General features: G+C 56.6%; 1 protein-coding gene across 5 annotated transcripts; it reads left to right on the top strand.

Annotated features, from left to right (window-relative positions):
* The first annotated feature begins 774 nt into the window (after nt 1-774).
* Nucleotides 775-16,262, top strand: RASGRP2 (RAS guanyl releasing protein 2). Of its 5 annotated transcripts, none has more exons than XM_081238679.1 (17): nt 775-870; nt 3,455-3,595; nt 4,242-4,344; nt 4,890-4,952; nt 5,280-5,411; nt 6,179-6,329; nt 6,493-6,666; nt 6,826-6,942; nt 8,688-8,969; nt 9,913-9,990; nt 10,197-10,319; nt 10,650-10,765; nt 13,828-13,969; nt 14,237-14,273; nt 14,852-15,028; nt 15,907-15,971; nt 16,135-16,262. In XM_081238679.1, exons 2-16 carry the CDS (start codon nt 3,523-3,525, stop codon nt 15,963-15,965), a joined length of 1,827 nt encoding a protein of 608 aa, XP_081094805.1. In that variant the 5' UTR covers nt 775-870; nt 3,455-3,522; the 3' UTR covers nt 15,966-15,971; nt 16,135-16,262. The 5 variants fall into 5 exon arrangements, with proteins under 5 accessions (XP_081094805.1, XP_081094804.1, XP_081094802.1 ...); XM_081238678.1 differs by lacking the exon at nt 775-870 and adding an exon at nt 1,212-1,403; XM_081238676.1 differs by lacking the exon at nt 775-870 and adding an exon at nt 1,494-1,613.
* Nucleotides 16,263-16,922: the final 660 nt, after the last annotated feature.

The following is a 16,922-nucleotide window of genomic DNA, read 5'->3' as shown; positions in this document are numbered from 1 at the left end:
GTCAGGTGCGTCCCCTCAGAAGGGGGGGGGCGGCCTGTGGGGGCGGGGCCCGGACTCTCCTGCCCATTTCCAAGCGTCACCCTCCACGCCTCTCTTCCCAGTGCTGTGTCCATACTAGGTCAGCTGCCTGCTAGGCTGGCCGGGGGCGTGGCATCCGCCCGGGTGGGGCCCACCCGGGGCCGGGAGCTGGGACTTAGGCAGAGGCCTCCAGGACTACTGAAGATCCACGCGGTCGGGGGGGGGGGGGGGGCCGGACTCAAAAGGGGGAGGAGCCTCTGGGTGGTTGGCGCCTTCTTGATTCCGCCCTTAGCCCCGCCCCACTGCGGCGTTTAAGGGTCTCTCAGCAGGTGGCTGCGCTAGGTCCAAAGTAAGGAGAGTGTTAGGGCGGGGGACACACACAGACCGTCTAGGCTAGGCCGGTGTTGCCCCTCCTCACTTGGGGAAACTAAGGACCAGAAGGGGCCTGTTTGTAGGTCTCGTTTTACCGAGACTGAGGTGTGGGGGAGGTCCTGCCTCCGCAGCCGGGTAGCAGGGCGGGGCAAGCCTCAGAAGATTTGTTTGGGGCCCGATGGTTTCACAGTGAGTGTGTTTGAACCTGAACAGCCGGAAACTGTTACCGGCTCCCCTAGGCCCGGCTTGTGGGGACCCCAACCGTCTGCGGCTTCCCCTCCCAAGTTCCTCTCTGCCGGAGGGGGCGGGGAGGTTGGCCAGGCCTCCAGGCTCCAGTTTTCTAGCTGCGGAGAACCCACCCGTCGCTTGCAGCTGCCCCTTTTCATCTGGCCTCATGGGGAGCCAGGCTTCCGGGGCCCCAGTCCCTCCTGTGTGAACTGGAGCTCCCTCTATCCCCAGACCTCGAGGCCCCTTCTCCAGGTAGCCGCGTTTTCATTCCTCCCTCCCCACAAGCCCCTCTCCCCCAAGTGTTCCCACCTTGTCCTAGCCCCTCCCCCAGGCTATCACAAGGACCCGCCGCGCCCACGCCCCCGATCTCTACTCAACCTGTGCCCCCCGCTGCCCGCAGGAAGACGCCCGGCCCCAGGCCGGGTTAGCCCCGTGGGAACGGTTTGTCTCGAAAACAGGAACCCGGGCCGGGGGCTGGGCGGGGCGCCCCTTCCCCACCGCAGTCTGCTTCCTGCCCCTCCCGGCTTCCTCTGCCCCACACCAGGCAGGGCGGGGAGCAGGGGGGTGTCTGTGATGGAGGGAGAGGACCGGTGGTTTAGTTCCCCCGCTCCATGTCCCGCGCGGCCTGACCTCCCCTCACCCACCCTCGGCGCGGCCCGTGGCGCAGCCCCCCCGCCCGCGGCCCTGGTCTCCCGGGCGGCGCGGCAGGGCAGGGGTTAAGCTGCCGCAGGGACCGCCGCGTGCGGGGCGAGAGGGAGCCCCCGATGGGGGAGGCGCAGCCGCCGGTGCGGAGCCCGGCGCAGAGGCGGGAGGGGAGGGGAGGGGAGAGGAGAGGAGGGGGCGGCCGCGGCGCGGGGGCGGGGCGGCGGGGAGCGGGGCCGCGGCGCGGAGAGCGGGCGGGAGCCGCAGCCGCAGCGAGGTCGGCGGGCGGGAGAGCACGGAGGTGGTGCCAGCCGGGCCGGGTGCGGGCTTCTTGCTGCGGGTCCCAAGTGTGAGTGAGTGAGCACGGGGCGGGGGCGGGGGTGCAGGGCAGGGGAGGCCCGGCCCCTAGGGGCCCTCGAGGGCGGCGCAGACGGGCCGAGGGCGGGGGGTGGGTTGGTGGGTGGGGAATCTGCGGCCCGGGTCCGGGCTAGGAGGGACCTGCCGAGAGACCCGAAGCTCCCTGGACAAGCGCGGGAGGGGGCGGCATCCGGGGCGCACCCGGCTCTTCCTAGCCACGTCTCAGCGGGACCTTCCCCGGCGAAGCCCCCATTTGACAGATGAGAAAATTGAGGCTCCGAGAGGCCAAGTGACTCTCAAGGTCACACAGCGAGGAAGCGGGAGAGCCGGGCGGCGATGACTCTGGGTGGCTCCTAGGAAAAGTCTACCAGAGAACTCCATAGAGGAGACCCCCGCTCCCCGCTTGCAGCCCGGGGGAGTATGTGTAGGGGCGGGGTACCTTCTGTGGGGCAAGGCTTTGCCAGCATCCGTGGGTGCGGGATGTCAGGTCGCTGGGGCCGCAGGGCTGGCCCTGGATCGCAGATGAAGGGGGCGGGGGCGGAATGGGTGTGTGTGCGTACCCACCGGTGTGTGCATGTGTGGGAGAGTGTACATGCGTGTAGGTGCACTGCCTTGCGTGTGTGCACACGTGTGCGGATGTCGAGCTGCTGTGGCCACGGAACTCCAGGCTGGCCTGGCTCTAGTGAGCAGCAGGGCCGGAAGCCGGCCCCTTCAACGGGTTTGCATTCTGGGGTAGAGAGCTGGGTATGTGTGTCCGAGGTTTCCTTCGTTCAGGTGTGCGAGGGGTGTGGGTGCCATTGTGTGTGTGAGAGAGAGTATGGGAGGTAATTGCCTGAGGCTCGGCTATTTGGGAGCCTCAGGCATTCTTGCACCCCGATGTGGGTCCCTGGCCTCGGGTGTGGAATGAGTGTCTGTCTCTGCATGGGTGCGTATATTCCCGCCAGTGACTGGAGTTGCTGGTGGAGTCGTACAGGCACTCTCCACCCTGCACGGTGCTAGCGCCCCCTTCTGGGCACCCTACTCTGTGCTCGAGTGTGGATGGCTTGTGTGTGCACTCAGTTCGACTGTGCAGTATGGGGACCTGCGTCAGGGTCTGGGGATGAAGATAGCCTGCGGAAGGGCTGAGCCGGGACCCTTGGGGCCTTCACGGAGGAGGTGGCTTGGGAGCGCGCGGTTCCCAGGCTCAGGCTTCCCGCTGACGCCTCCGGGCCGCAGTGGGCTCCCCGCTCCGCCCTCTCCGCACCCCCCCCAGGAATGTTCCTCTCCGCTCCAGCCCGCCTCCCCAGTGGCAGGCCCCTGGGGGCTGCCACAGCGCCCCCCTTTCCGGGGAGCCCGGGAGGGGGCGACGCGGGCAGGACGCCTGGGTTCCTCCCCCCTCTCATCCCAGGGAGAAATTCCTCCGAGGTCCCCTCAGGCTCTGGGTTCCCAAAATAACCCTGCGGGGGAAGGGAAGCTGTGAAGGGAGGGAAGCGGGAGGGGCGCAGAACTGAGCTGCGGGGTGCTGCAGGTGCCTCTGGGGAGAGGACGTGAGGAGGAGAGGGCCTGCGGGGAGGGGGGCTGGGACACTAACCAGCCCCCGGAGTTCTGGCTCGTCCCCATCCCCGGGGAGTCCCTCAGCCCTCCCACGACTCCAAGGGTGGGCCGGAAGCTTCTTGGTCAGTTCGTTTCCCAACTGGTGGGTTGCAACATCCCGGGCCAGTTAACCCCAGGAGTGGCCGCGGCGGACGACTCCGCCCCTGCCCAGCAGGGGGCGTGCCTGCCCCGCCCCATTTCTGTCCGCGGGCCGCTCCCCCGGCCCGCGCCTCCGCAGACTCCCGCTCTGCCTCTCCCGGGACAGGGGTCCGGTCCAAACCCCGCGGAGGCTCTCGGAGCGCAGCTTGGCCCAGCCTACCCGCGCCGGAGGCCATGGCGGGCACCCTGGACCTGGACAAGGGCTGCACGGTGGAGGAGCTGCTCCGTGGTTGCATTGAAGCCTTCGGTGAGTGGCACGGGAGGACACGCCCAGCCTGAGACCAGCCGGGAGCCTGAACCCTGACCCCTGCCTCCCAGGGCAGACCTCTGCCCAACTCGCATCCTGCAGCCTCTTTGGCGAAAGTCTCCTCTTCATCCCGGGGTAGAGAGATCCACACGGTGCAGAAAGAAAAAAGGTTTCCCTTCCCTAGTATACCAGCGTTGAAGGGAGGGACGGCGGGGTCCCCAGACTCTGACCCATGAGGACCGTTATCTGTCTCCCCGGGGGATCCGGAGGAACTCGCTATTGCGGCCTGGAAGCTGTTTCCGGCTGATGGGGGGTGGCTTATCTGGTGAAGGGGTGCCCCTTCCCCAGGCACTCAGGAAATGACCTCTGGATTCTTGACCCCACGGAACCCGTCTCCTTCCGCCCCAGCTGGTTCCCCTCCAGACTACAGGCCCGACTCAGACGCTCTTCTCCTCTAGTTCCTCGGATCCTGCCTTATCCCTCTTCCACCCTACCTTTACTTTATAATCTGCCTCCTGGTTTCGGAGCCCTGGGAAAGCCGGAGGCGGCCGGGAGCCAGAAACCTGGCAGGCTGCGGGGTAGGGTTTAGGGACCGCAGCTGCGGGACGTAGGGTCAACCCGCTTCTCCTTGACCCCTCGGAGTTAGATGACTCCGGGAAGGTGCGGGACCCGCAGCTGGTGCGCATGTTCCTCATGATGCACCCCTGGTACATCCCTTCCTCTCAGCTGGCGGCAAAACTGCTGCACATATATCCTTCGCCGGCCTCGCCAAGGGCCCTGCAGTCCGCGTCCATAAGGGAGCCCCGCTGCCCAGCGGGGGCAGAGGATGGGCTTTGCTCCTAGAGCGTGGGCCACTCCCACATCACAGAAATCTGGATTGGCCCAGGCTCCAGCTAGGGCCTAAGCTCCACCCCTTTCCTCCCCTTAGAACAAAGGCCCCCGTCCCCCGTCTCTCCCCAGCCTAGGCCTTGCTCTCCCCTCCCCACAGCCTAGAACCTGTTCCTACTCCCAGCGCAGGTCCTGCCTCTTGCTTCTCTCCCAGAACCCAGGTCCTGCTCTCAGCCTCTCCCAGAATCTGGCCCCCATTCCATCCAGGCACCCTCCCAAAGCTCACACCTCACCTCTGCTTTCAGCCCCTTTCCAGAGCTTGGGCCCTGCCCACCCCAAACCCCACCCCTAGAATTTCTCCTAGAACCAGGCCCTGCCCTCAGCCTCCCCCAAGAACTCGGGTCCCATCCCCTGCCTCCTCTTCTAGAGTAAGTCTCCATCCTTGTTTTCCTTAACTCTGCTTCACCTACCAACAATCCCGGAAGGACAACTCCAGCTCGCTTCAGGTGAAAACATGCCATCTGGTCAGGTGAGTCTTCCTCCTGGGGCTCTGTCCCCTTCTCTGCTCCCTTATCTCAGGCATCAGACTGGCCTGAAGGAGTGGAAATAGCTCGTTCTGGAAGCTGGTCATGTGGGTTTGAACCCGGCTCTGTCCGTGGTGGTTGTGCTGCCGCAGGCCTGCCCCTTCCTGGTCCTGGCCCGGTCCCTGTTTTCTGATCTGCCCAGTGCGGGTGGGGAAGGAAAGAGCTGGGTGAGGGGAACCACAGTTTGAGGCTCTTTCCCCCTCTCTGGGGAACTACAGTCCTAGGGGATGGTGGGGGAAGGGCTGCCTTGGGTGACTCTGAACCTCCACCAGGTACTGGATCTCAGCATTCCCAGCGGAGTTTGATTTGAATCCTGAGCTCGCTGAGCAGATCAAGGAGCTGAAGGCTCTGCTAGGCCAAGAAGGGAACCGCAGGCACAGCAGCCTCATCGACATCGAGAGCGTGTGCGTGGGGGGAGCTCGGAGGGCTGGGCAGGGCACTCAGCATCCTACACCATCTGCATTTAATAAATGTTTGTTGAATTGAATGGGTGAGGGTCATGTCACTCTTGCTTAAAAACCTTCTATGGCTTCCTAGCGTCTCCAAAACGCCTGGGCTGGGGATTAAGGCCTTTCATAGTCTCAGGCCAGCTTGGCATTCCTGCCTCATCTTCCACAGCCCACCACCCTATACCAGGCACCTCATACTGCAGCTGCACGGGTCCACTCACCATTCTGCAGCCCCTGCATCCTTTCCCACCATGGCGCTTTGCTCATGTCCCCTTGCCCCCTCCTCCATGTTATCAAAACTCAGCACAAGTGTGGAGTGTCTGTGGACTCTTTCAGGGCAGAATTTGTCGTTCTGGCCTCTGTTCCTCCATGACACTTTGTGCAGACCTCTGCCCAAAGACCTCCGCACTTGTGCCACGCTATTTCGTGATTGTTTGTTTCTGTGTCTGTCTCCCTCAGTAGACTGTGAGCTCCTCGGGGGCAGGAACCGTGTCTTGCTCATCTCTGTACCCCCAGCGCCTAGCACAGTGCCTGGCACAGAGTAGGTCTTCCATAAATCTGTGTTGAGTGCATGACGAGGGGGGAGATTGCAGGAGGTGCTGGGACTGGGGACATTCGTGCTCTGCACAGTGTCTCGCGGTCAGCGTGAGTGGCATGAGTGTAGGGCCATGAGGGGTGGGGCATCTCCAGCAAAGGACTCACTGCCCCGCCCCACTCCCCAGCCCCACCTACAAGTGGAATCGGCAGGTGACCCAGAGGAACCCTGTGGAACAGAAGAGGCGCAAGACGTCCCTGTTGTTTGACCACCTGGACCCCATGGCGCTGGCAGCACATCTCACCTACTTGGAATATCGCTCCTTTTGCAAGATCCTGGTGAGGCCCGATGGCCTTCGTCAGGGAGCGGGTGTGGGCTGGGGAGGGGGTGCCAGGAGGGGCAGGGTCTCTGGGGTAGGTGGGGTCACAGGGTGTAACCACCAAAGGGCTGCTGGAGGGTGAGGGGAGGGGCCACAGGGTGCTGAGGCCACTCTGCCTGCAGTTCCAGGACTATCACAGTTTTGTGACTCACGGCTGCACCGTGGACAACCCTGTCCTGGAGCGCTTCATCTCCCTCTTCAACAGTGTCTCGCAGTGGGTGCAACTCATGATTCTCAGCAAGCCCACAGCCCCGCAGCGGGCCCTGGTCATCACACACTTCGTCCACGTTGCAGAGGTGCCTGCCCCTCCCCTTCCCCCCAACCTCCCAAATTGCCAGTAGGGCTGAGTCCCTCCTTTCCCCTAACCCACTGCCAGGCCTTCTCCAGAAAAGCTGGGCCAAATTCTGGACCCACTCAGTGGCTCACTGCCTCATCTCTCTCCATTTATTCCCCAGAAACTACTGGAGCTGCAGAATTTCAACACGCTGATGGCGGTGGTCGGGGGCCTGAGCCACAGCTCCATCTCCCGCCTCAAGGAGACCCACAGCCACGTGAGCCCAGAGACCATCAAGGTGCTTGAGACTCGGGGGGTCAGGGGAATGGCCTGGTCAGCCTTCCCAGGGCTGGCCTCGCTGAGAACTCCCAGCAGCGCTGGGGGCTGGGCACTCCCTCTTCATTTGATAAATGAGGAAACTGAGTCTGGGGGTTAAATCCTTTCCCAGTTGCACAGTGAAAGCAGCAGAGGGGAGTCTCACAGGTCTGCCGAACTTCAAAGCTCGTGCTTTACTCTTCCCCTGCTTATTTTATTTTATTTTATTTTTTTGGCCGTGCCACACACATGTGGGACCTTAGTTCCCTGACCAGGGATCAAACCCGTGCCCCCTGCAGTGGAAGCACTGAGTCTTAACCACGGGACCACCAGGGAAGTCCCTATTTTATTTTAAAAAACATAACTGGTGACATACATATAGAAAAGTCTATAAAACATATGTACAGTTAAAAAAAAATTAGAAAACGCCTCTGTAACTACCACTCAGGTCAAGAAGTAGAACGCTGCCGGCCCCCGAAGCCCCCAGCACCTTAGAGCATAACTCCCTCCTCATCAGAGGCAAACGATGTCATGACATTCCTAAGGATGATGACCTTGCTTTTCTTTCTTTCTTTTAAACAATTTTTATTTATTTATTCAGTTATTTTGGCCGTACTGCACGGCATGTGGGATCTTAGTTCCCCAAACCCGTGCTCCCTGCAGTGGAAGCTCAGAATCCTAACCACTGGACCACCAGGGAATTCCTGACCTTGTTTTTCTTGATAGCTTTACCACCTATGCATGCATCCCAAAACCATGTGGGTTTCTTGTTTCCTGTTTTTGAACCTCCTATGAATGGAATTGTGTTGTATATGTGATTTTACTTCTTGCTTCTTTCATTCTTACGTTCTGTTATGTGGAGCAATTGTTCATTCACTTCCGTTGCTGTATAATATTTTAGTCCACCCTGATTTGTGTATCTCCTCTACTATTGAACATTTGGGGTTTTTCCAGTTTGGGCTGTTACGAATGATACCACTAAGAATGTTCTTCGAAATCATCGTCCTGTGCTGCTCTGCCTCTGTGATCCTCAGTTTCCTCTCCTGTGAAATGGGTTTTAAAAAATTATTTATTTATTTATTTATTTGGCTGCGTCAGGTCTTAGCTGCGGCACGTGGGGTCTTCGCTGAAGCTTGCGGGATCTTTTGTTGCGGCGCGGGCTCTTCATTGCGGCGTGCGGGCTTCTCTCTAGTTGTCGCGCACAGGTTCCAGAGTGCTGGGCTCTGTAGTTTGCGGCACGCAGGCTCTCTTGTTGAGGCACACGAGCTCAGTAGTTGCGGCACGGGGGCTTAGATGCCCGGCGGCATGTGGGATCTTAGCTCCCTGACCAAGAATCAAACCCGTGTCCCCTGCATTGGAAGGTGGGTTCTTTACCACTGGACCACCAGGGAAGTCCCCTCTTCTGTTAAATGTTGATGATAATCTGTGCCCAGGCCTGGTGTAGAGGTGTGGTATTTGGTAGTGGGTGTCCCTTTGAACTCATGACCTATGAATTCTGATTCCAGGGGCTAAGGGACCCAATGTTGGGGGATAGTGAGGGAGGCTTTTGACCTTTCACCCATCCCTGACCCTGACTCAACATCCTCTCCCACGTTTCCAGGGCTGGGCAGGGGAAGGAGAGATGAGCCTGAGATATGTGATGTGTATGTGATGTGTGTGTGTGTGTGTGCGCGCGCGCGCGCGTGTGTGTGTGTGTGTGTGTGTGATCCTCTTCCCTTTGTCCCCCAGCTCTGGGAAGGTCTGACAGAACTAGTGACGGCCACTGGCAACTATGGCAACTACCGGCGCCGGCTGGCAGCCTGCATGGGTTTCCGCTTCCCCATCTTGGGTGTGCACCTCAAGGACCTGGTGGCCCTGCAGCTGGCACTGCCTGACTGGCTGGACCCCACCCGGACCCGACTTAATGGGGCCAAGATGAAGCAGCTCTTCAGCATCCTGGAGGAGCTGGCCATGGTGACCAGCCTTCAGCCCCCAGTGCAAGCCAACCCCGACCTGCTGAGCCTGCTGACGGTGAGGGGCCAGGCAGCAGGGTCGACAGCTGCACCTGGTCCTGCAGGCTTGGCCTTGGGTTCTCAGTTATGATCGAAGAACTGAGACCCAGCCTGGGCCCCAAGGTTGGGGTGAACTTGGAGAAGGGTTCTAGGCTCCAGATGGGGCTGTGGGCCCCTGAGGCTGGCATGTGGACTTGAGGCTGGGCCTGGGCCCTGGGTTGAGTTCCTAGCAGTGGGCTGTGTTCAAGGTTTGGGGTCAAACTCTGGATTCTGGGTATAGGGGTGGCTTTTATTTTATTTTTTTAATTTTAATTTTTATTTTTTGGCTGTGCTTCGTGGCTTGTGGGATCTTAGTTCCCTGACCAGGGATGGAACCCGCACCCTCGGCAGTGAAAAGGCCAAGTTCTAACCCCTGGACCGCCAGGGAATTCCCCAGGGGCGGCTTTTAAACATGGCCCTGAGCTCTGAGGTTCTGGGCTTGGTCTTGGACTTGGTTTTGAGCCCTAGCATAGGAGTTGGGTTCTAGTCCAGATCTGGACTAGGTTCTAATTGTTGGGCTGGGGCTTAGGTTTTAAGGTTTGGTGTGAAGTCTTACCTGTTTCTAGGTTCTGGACTGAGATGGGGCTTGAAATCTGAGCTGGAGTCTGGTTGCTGGGTGGGGTTCTGTGTTCGGGGGGAATTTCAGAGCTCTCAGCTGGGTTGTGACCTGGATTCTTGGCTGAGATCTTGGCAGTGCATTGTGTTCAAGGTTTGGGGCCAAGATACAGGTTCTGGTCTGTGTGCTAGGCTGGCGTGTGGTTGCTGGGATGTGTTCTAAGCTGGCCTTTGTCCTGAGTCTAGCTTCTGGGCCAGGCTTGGGGCTGGGCTGCGACCTCTAGGTGGACCTGTGGGTCTGAGTTCTGGGCAGTGGGCTCCTGAGAGCAGCGGAGGCCAGTGGGCGTGATCAGACCTGTGTGTCCCAGGTGTCTCTGGATCAGTATCAGACAGAGGATGAGCTCTACCAGCTGTCCCTGCAGCGGGAACCGCGCTCCAAGTCCTCGGTGAGGGACGGAATCACTGCTTACCCACTCGGCCCATCCTCTTCCTCCCCCACGTCTGCCCTCCCGGGAGTTCCAAGATTAGAGGCTACCTCACCCATCCTGCTCGTTGGGCAGGCTTCCTTGTCCCCAGGGCTTGCCCTCTCTCCTCCACTGGGCCCTGGGCTTCCTCACCGCTGGCCCTCTCTCAGCCTCGACCATTCCCACAGCCAACCAGCCCCACCAGCTGCACGCCGCCTCCCCGGCCCCCGGTGCTGGAGGAGTGGACCTCAGCGGCCAAACCCAAGCTGGATCAGGCACTCATGGTGGAGCACATTGAGAAGATGGTGGAGGTGAGACTCCGTGGCAGCCAGCTCTGGAGTCTGTGGGGTGGGGGGACAGGTCCATAGGGGTCAATCAAGGCTCGTTTTGCCAGGGCACTGCCCTGGGAGCCACCACCAGTGCCAGGTTCAAGGGCCAACACTCAGTCTCCAGAAGGCACGGGGCACAGCTAATGGGTGGGGTTGGGATGGGGGTATGGAGAAGGGAGGTGGTGGGGGAGACAGATAGCTGCCCACGGCTGAGACGCCCGCCCATCATCACTTGGACTGGGAATGTGGGCAGGGTGGGGCCGTTGCTCCTTTTATCCTCCCCTCCCCCTTGTGTCCCTCTATGTACTCCAGTCTGTCTTCCGGAACTTCGATGTCGATGGGGACGGCCACATCTCACAGGAGGAGTTCCAGATCATCCGTGGGAACTTTCCTTACCTCAGCGCCTTTGGGGACCTCGACCAGAACCAGTGAGGAGGCCTGGGGGCAGGGGGAGAGGGAAGGCAGGCTCACTTCCCCTTGGGTTTTAGTTTCCTCCCGTGCAAGATGAGGACATTGAACCAGATGATCTTGAGGGAGGAAGCCACCCATGTGGGGAGGGGCTCTTATTTTCGGGGAGGCTGCCAGCTGCAGAGGTACAGGGTTACCTCACTTATTCAGACCGAAGAGGGGGTGGGGGGACTCCACCTGAGTCTTGCAAAGACGGTGGCCTGGGGACTGTTGCTACATAAATGCCATTTTATTTGTGGAGCTCACAGCTGGCAAAAAGTGTGGGCACGTTGAACTCCTGGGTAGCCTGTCTTAATGAATAGATAAGAAAGGCCTGTAATTAGCAGCACCCACTTGCTTATCAACAATTCACAATTCACACGCTGACAATTTGGACAAACAGCTGGTTCTCTGGAGTAGGTTAAACATGCCCCCTGCAACCATGTTCGCACCCTGGTTTTGCTGAGCGGACAAAATTCCAATCAAAATTTATAGTCCATCCCAGGTCGATTTACTTTTTAATGTTATCCATATTTCAAAAAGCTGGGTTTTTTCCCATATTATAAAAATCCATGGTTAAAAAAAAATCCAGGTAGTAAAATAGATTTACAGTGAGCAAAGTGTATAAGGTAAGAAGTGAAAATTCCCTCCCTCCTTTCCCACTCAGAGGTTGTCATTAGTAACATTACTGGCGTGGCAATGCCTGTATCTTCCCAGTCTTTTTTTCATGCATGTTGCAAATTGTTAGAGAATTTGTCTGTGTCTCTTTCATAGACAAACAGGATGATGGTATAAATCTAGTTCCGCCAGTGGCGTTCATTGTAGTTGCTTTGTTTCTCCTCCCAGCGTTGGGAACAAATAGTTGAAAACAGAGTTTTCTCTGAGTTGAAAACAGTTCCCTGTCACCTCCCTGCGTTAGGGTGGAGTTTTTCCAGGCCACACTTTTAGGGAGGGTGCAGCCCTTGGAGACCTTCAAGGCATCAGCTTCGTGCAGGCGTCTCAGCCTTAACTCCCCACCTCCTGCAGGCCCCAGGCAGGTATCAAAATCCAGCACCCGGCTCCTGGGGCAGCCACAGCTCACTGCCTCAATTCGAAGATCTCTCTTTGTTTCTGAAACTTGGGGGTTTCCATGTCTTACAAACTCACCTATGCATTTAAAGCAATTTTTGATATATTTTAACCAGCATCTGGGTATTTGTGGCAGTAGGGTTTTCAGGGTTTTTTGTTTTTGTTTTTGTTTTTAAATCACTGTCTTGACAGAACTGCATGCTTTGTGTTTTTTTACTTTTGTTTTCCACTTAAACCCTCATCGTGGACATCTTTCCAGGCCGATTCATGCAGAACTACCTCATTCTTTAGAACAGCTGCAGAGTATTACACTGTGTGGCTGGGCCGTCATTTGCCTCACCATTCTCCTGCTGATGGACATGTAGACTGTTCCCAGTTTTTCGCTATTAATATCCACCATGCTACTGTGAACATCTTTGTACCCATGCACTCAGGCCACTATTTTTGTAGGAGAAATTCCTAGAAGTGGGATAATTGGATCAAAAGATATGCACATTCTAAATTAGAAGGGAGACTGCCAAGGTGACCTCAGGCAAGGTTGTGCCAGCTTGCACTCCCATCAGCAGTGAACGAGTGCCCATTTCCCAACTTCCTTGCCAACAGTGGATGCTATAATAAGCTTTACAATTTTGCCAGTCTAATTGGCAAATGGTGTCTTGGTTAAATTTGCATTTCTTTAACACTAGTGGGGGTAGGATATCTTCATATGTTTATTGGCCACTTCTATTTCTTCTGTAAATTGCCTGTTCATGTTCTTTGTCCATTATTCCACTGGGTTTGTGAGTCTTTTTCTCATTGATTTCTAGAATCTCTGTTAATGGATATTAACCCTTGGTGTTGAATATGTTTGCAAATATTTTCTCCCAGTCTGTCATTTATGTTGCCTTTTCCATATAAAATTTTTTTAAAATGTGTGCTCAATATGTCAGTCTTTTCCTTTATGGCTTCTCGGATTTGTGTTATGCGTAGAAAGGCCTTCATCCCCTCAAGATTACAAAACTCTTCCCTTATACCTTTTCAGATACTTTGAAAATTTTATTTTTTACATTAGTGTTCTGAATTTAGTGGGAATTAAGTTTTCATGAACAGTGTGAGATAGGAGCTTAGGTTTACAAATTTTCATAAACCATCAGTTGTCCCAATGTACCCTTGATGTGAAGGACCACCTGGATCACCCAAATACAATGCGCAGGCGTTTCCGACAAGGGCCACCCCTGGTGGAAATAGCTCCCAGGGGCCCAGCATCTATTAACCATTACAGACGCTGTTGTCAATGTTCCATGTGCACTATCTCATTTAATCCTTACCCAAAGGCCTCTGAGGTGTAGGAACTATCATCATCCCCATTTATAGAAGAGGAAACCGAGGGATGGGGCCTGAAGTCACACAGAGAAGAATTAGAGCCTAAATTTGAACTGAGTTCTGTCTCCAGAGCACGTGCTCACTCTTTCCCTAAAATATGTGAATGGATGAAAAAAAAGGGCTCCGTGGGGAAGCCCTGGATTACCTTTCTGGCAGGATTATGCAAGAGTGAGACAGGTGCAGCTTTTTCCAATCTTACCTGGTCCCCAAACTCATCAGAGATCTCTTAATTCTCAGGGCTCCGGACTGGTGTTCCACAGAGCTCACTTTGCGAAACAGAAGCTGATAATCCCATGGGAAAGTGCAGAGCAATTTTAGTTTACACACCAACCCTGTGAAGTGAGCAGGGCAGGAATTATGATCCCCATTTTTCCAGGGAGGAAACCCAGGGCAAGTGACTTGCCCAAGACCACACAACTAGTTAGTAGCAGCTACTACATCTGCCTGACTCCAAGTCTAGTGCTCTTTCTCTTTCCTGCACCAGGGGTCCAAAATCAGGAGTCGGTGAGGACCTTTAACTTGGTAGGGGTTTTTCCCAGTGGGATGGGTTAAGCTGGTGGTGGGTGGTCCCAGGGAGGCCCCCAGAGCTGAGGCCCTCCCCCTTCCCGGACAGGGATGGCTGCATCAGCAAGGAGGAGATGGTCTCCTACTTTCTGCGCTCCAGCTCTGTGCTGGGTGGCCGCATGGGCTTCGTACACAACTTCCACGAGAGCAACTCCTTGCGCCCGGTCGCCTGCCGCCACTGCAAGGCCCTGGTGAGCCCCCGCCCAAGCCACACCCCTCCAGCACCGGCCCCGCCCCATCCATGCCCCGCCCTCCCTTCTGGCCCCGCCCCTGCCAGAGCCTTCTCAGCCTAGGCAAACCTTAATTCCACCTGCCTCTCCTCTTGCTGTTCTGAACAAAACCCTGAGGGGGCCCTAAGGCTCCAGAAAGGGTCAGCCCCACTCCCTGCCCATGGAAAGGAAGTAGAGTCATCCCCTCTAAACCCCTCCCCCCTACGACGGCCCCCTCCTCTATTTCAGATCCTGGGCATCTACAAGCAGGGCCTCAAATGCCGAGGTGAGATGGAGTTGCAAGGCTGCTGGGCTGAGTTTTTTGGGAAGTTACTATCTGGGTGAATATTCTTATGTTGGTGGGGTAATTGCCAAGGAGTGCAGTACCTTAGAGCCAGAGAGGCATGCTGATTGACGTGAAGGGGGTAGCCTTTAACAGGGCTTTTGTTGGGACTTCCCTGGCCATCCAGTGGTTAAGACTCTGCGCTTCCACTGCAGGGGGTGTGGGTTCGACCCCTGGTCTGGGAAGTAAGATCCCCCCTGCCTCGCAGTGCTGCCAAGAAACCCCCCCAAAAACCAAAAAACAAAACAAGCAAACAAAAAACCCAAAAAACAACCAACAACAAACAAACAAACAAAAACCAGGGCCTTTATTTTGGTGAGGCAGCTGCCCAGGAACAGGGAGCTTTGGAGAGGGCACAGACTGCCAAGTAGGATGAAGGGAGCACTTGGAAAGGAGGCTCTTGTCTTGGTGGGGCAGCTGCTCAGGAGCAAAGGGACCTGGGGAGAGGTGCAGGCCTGCGGAATGGGGTGAAGGGTATTCTGATCAATTGATCTGGCTGGGCTCCCCATCTGCCTCCCCAGCCTGTGGTGTTAACTGCCACAAGCAGTGCAAGGATCGTCTGTCAGTTGAGTGCCGGCGCCGGGCCCAGAGTGTGAGTCTGGAGGGGTCTGCACCCTCACCCTCACCCACACATACCCACCATCGCGCCTTCAGCTTCTCCCTGCCCCGCCCTGGCAGGCGAGGCTCCCGGCCTCCAGGTAAGAAGGGGTCTCTTTCTGTTCTGGCCTGTGGAGGGAGGGAGGCAAGGCCATGGTGGCATAGTATTACCTTCTCCAGGATGGAAACTATTGCAGAGTTTGTAATTGTCTTATTTTGATAGGGTGATGGAGAAGGGCTGGACAGGTAAGGGTGTCAGAAGGTGACCAGGGAGCCCCCAACCCTCTGAGGCTGAGGAGGAGAGAGACTAATAAATAAAAAAGAGTAAAAGTGAAAGAGACTTCAAGATTCAATTTGCACTCTTATTTTGTTAGGGGGATTGACGATGGATTGGAGAGGGAGTTTTGCGAGCTATTTGCCTGTGTTTCCCTTTTTGGCTGCTTTGGAGGCTATTCTGAGAAAAGTCCCTTGCCCCCCAAAGCTCCCAGCAGCTCTCCTGGGGCCATTGGTGGTTCTAGGTCAGTTTTCTGAGTGACAATTCCTCAAATGATTATTTTGCTGAGAACACTCTGAACAACCATGTTAAACTGGGGTCTAAGGCAGTTGACCACAACTGTTCAGACTGGCATAAGTCCTCAAAAATAGAGGCAGGCACAGGGCATAAGTTCTCAAATACAGAAAAGTTGAAACCATTTGCATTGAGCCTTCCAGAAGTGCTGGGGTCTAAAATGTAAAACACACACAAAACTGACATTTAAGCAAACTGCACCGATAAATCTGTGGCTGCAAAAAAGCTGTGGCAAAATGAAAACTTAGAAAAAGAGCCTCAAAAATTGGGCCTTTTGGTCATTCAGTGAATTGATTTTTGGTGGATGGTTCTGGTTCTGGGATGGGGCAGGGTGCCTCCGGTGATGGGGAGAAGGGCTGCTGAGGGCACAGGGACCCAGGAATTGGTCCTGTGACACCCCCCTCCCTGCAGAGATCCGAGAGGAGGAGGTTCAGACGGTGGAGGACGGCGTGTTTGACATCCACTTGTAATTGATGGTGAGCCCCCCTGCAACCTGGGCAGAGCCTCCCCACTCAGGGCTGGGGCAATGGGGGGATGAGTGGGACGGGTGCTCTGGCCAAATGGCCCAGGCCAGGTGGAATCCTGCTCTTTGGGGAGGGGGGAGGGTCTTCCTCACAACCTCTGTTTTTTTCTTCCCAGCTGTGACTGGATCAAGCACTCATGCCTGCTTTGGAGAAAAGACTTGGACCAGAGCAGGGAGCCTGGGGTGCTGCGGCAGCAGGCTGGGGCTGGGGGGCGGGGTGTGGGGGTGGCATGCGTCTGAGGGCAGGGCCAGGGCTGGTGTCCCTAAGGTTGTACAGGTTCTTGTGAATATTTGTATTTTCCAGATGGAATAAAGGCCCAAGTAATTAACCTGGACTATCAGCGCCTAGAATCCTTGCCGGGGGCAGAGGGCAGGGGTCCGTAATCACAGGGACTAGAGTTGTGGAGCCGAAAACTTTGTAGTCAGAGAATCTTGGGAGATCTGGAATCTCATGTGTCTGGAATCTTGGGGGGAGGTAGAATTGTGGGGGATAGAGCCTTAGAACCAGGAAACAGTGGAACAGAGAGTTTGGGGGGGAGGTCTAGAATCTCTAGGAGTCCAGAATCTTGGGGGCCTAAAACTTGAAAGTAGAATTGCTGAGCCTGGTGGTCATGTATAGCCATAGGCTTCAGCCCACAGCTGAATTTCCCTTGCTTGACAGGTGGTCTTTCAGCCTCTGCTTGTATACTTCCAGCAACGGGGAGCTCACTACAGAGAATCATGGGAGGGAGGGGGCAGCCCAGAGTGCTGGATGTGGGGGAAGGAGCGAGGGGGGGCTACACTCCTTGGGCTTGCAGCCTCCTGGCCTGGCGCTGCTGCCAGCCGGAAGGACAGGGACTTCCAGAGGAAATGCATATTGATCCTGCTGTCAGCCTCTGGCAGCCTCTCCCGACCCAGCTCTTCC

This window comes from Mesoplodon bidens (assembly GCF_964165515.1).
Source record: "Mesoplodon bidens genome assembly, chromosome: 7".
NCBI lineage: Eukaryota > Metazoa > Chordata > Mammalia > Artiodactyla > Ziphiidae > Mesoplodon > Mesoplodon bidens.
This window is presented reverse-complemented; position numbering and strand designations above follow the sequence as displayed.

Coding starts and splice junctions, on each gene's coding strand:
- RASGRP2 (XM_081238679.1), top strand. CDS start 3,523: ATGGCGGGCACCCTGGACCTGGACAAGGGCTGCACGGTGGAGGAGCTG. Junction 10,766..13,827: donor GGGGACCTCGACCAGAACCA/GTGAGGAGGCCT, acceptor CTTCCCGGACAG/GGATGGCTGCATCAGCAAGG. Junction 15,029..15,906: donor GCGAGGCTCCCGGCCTCCAG/GTAAGAAGGGGT, acceptor CCCTCCCTGCAG/AGATCCGAGAGGAGGAGGTT.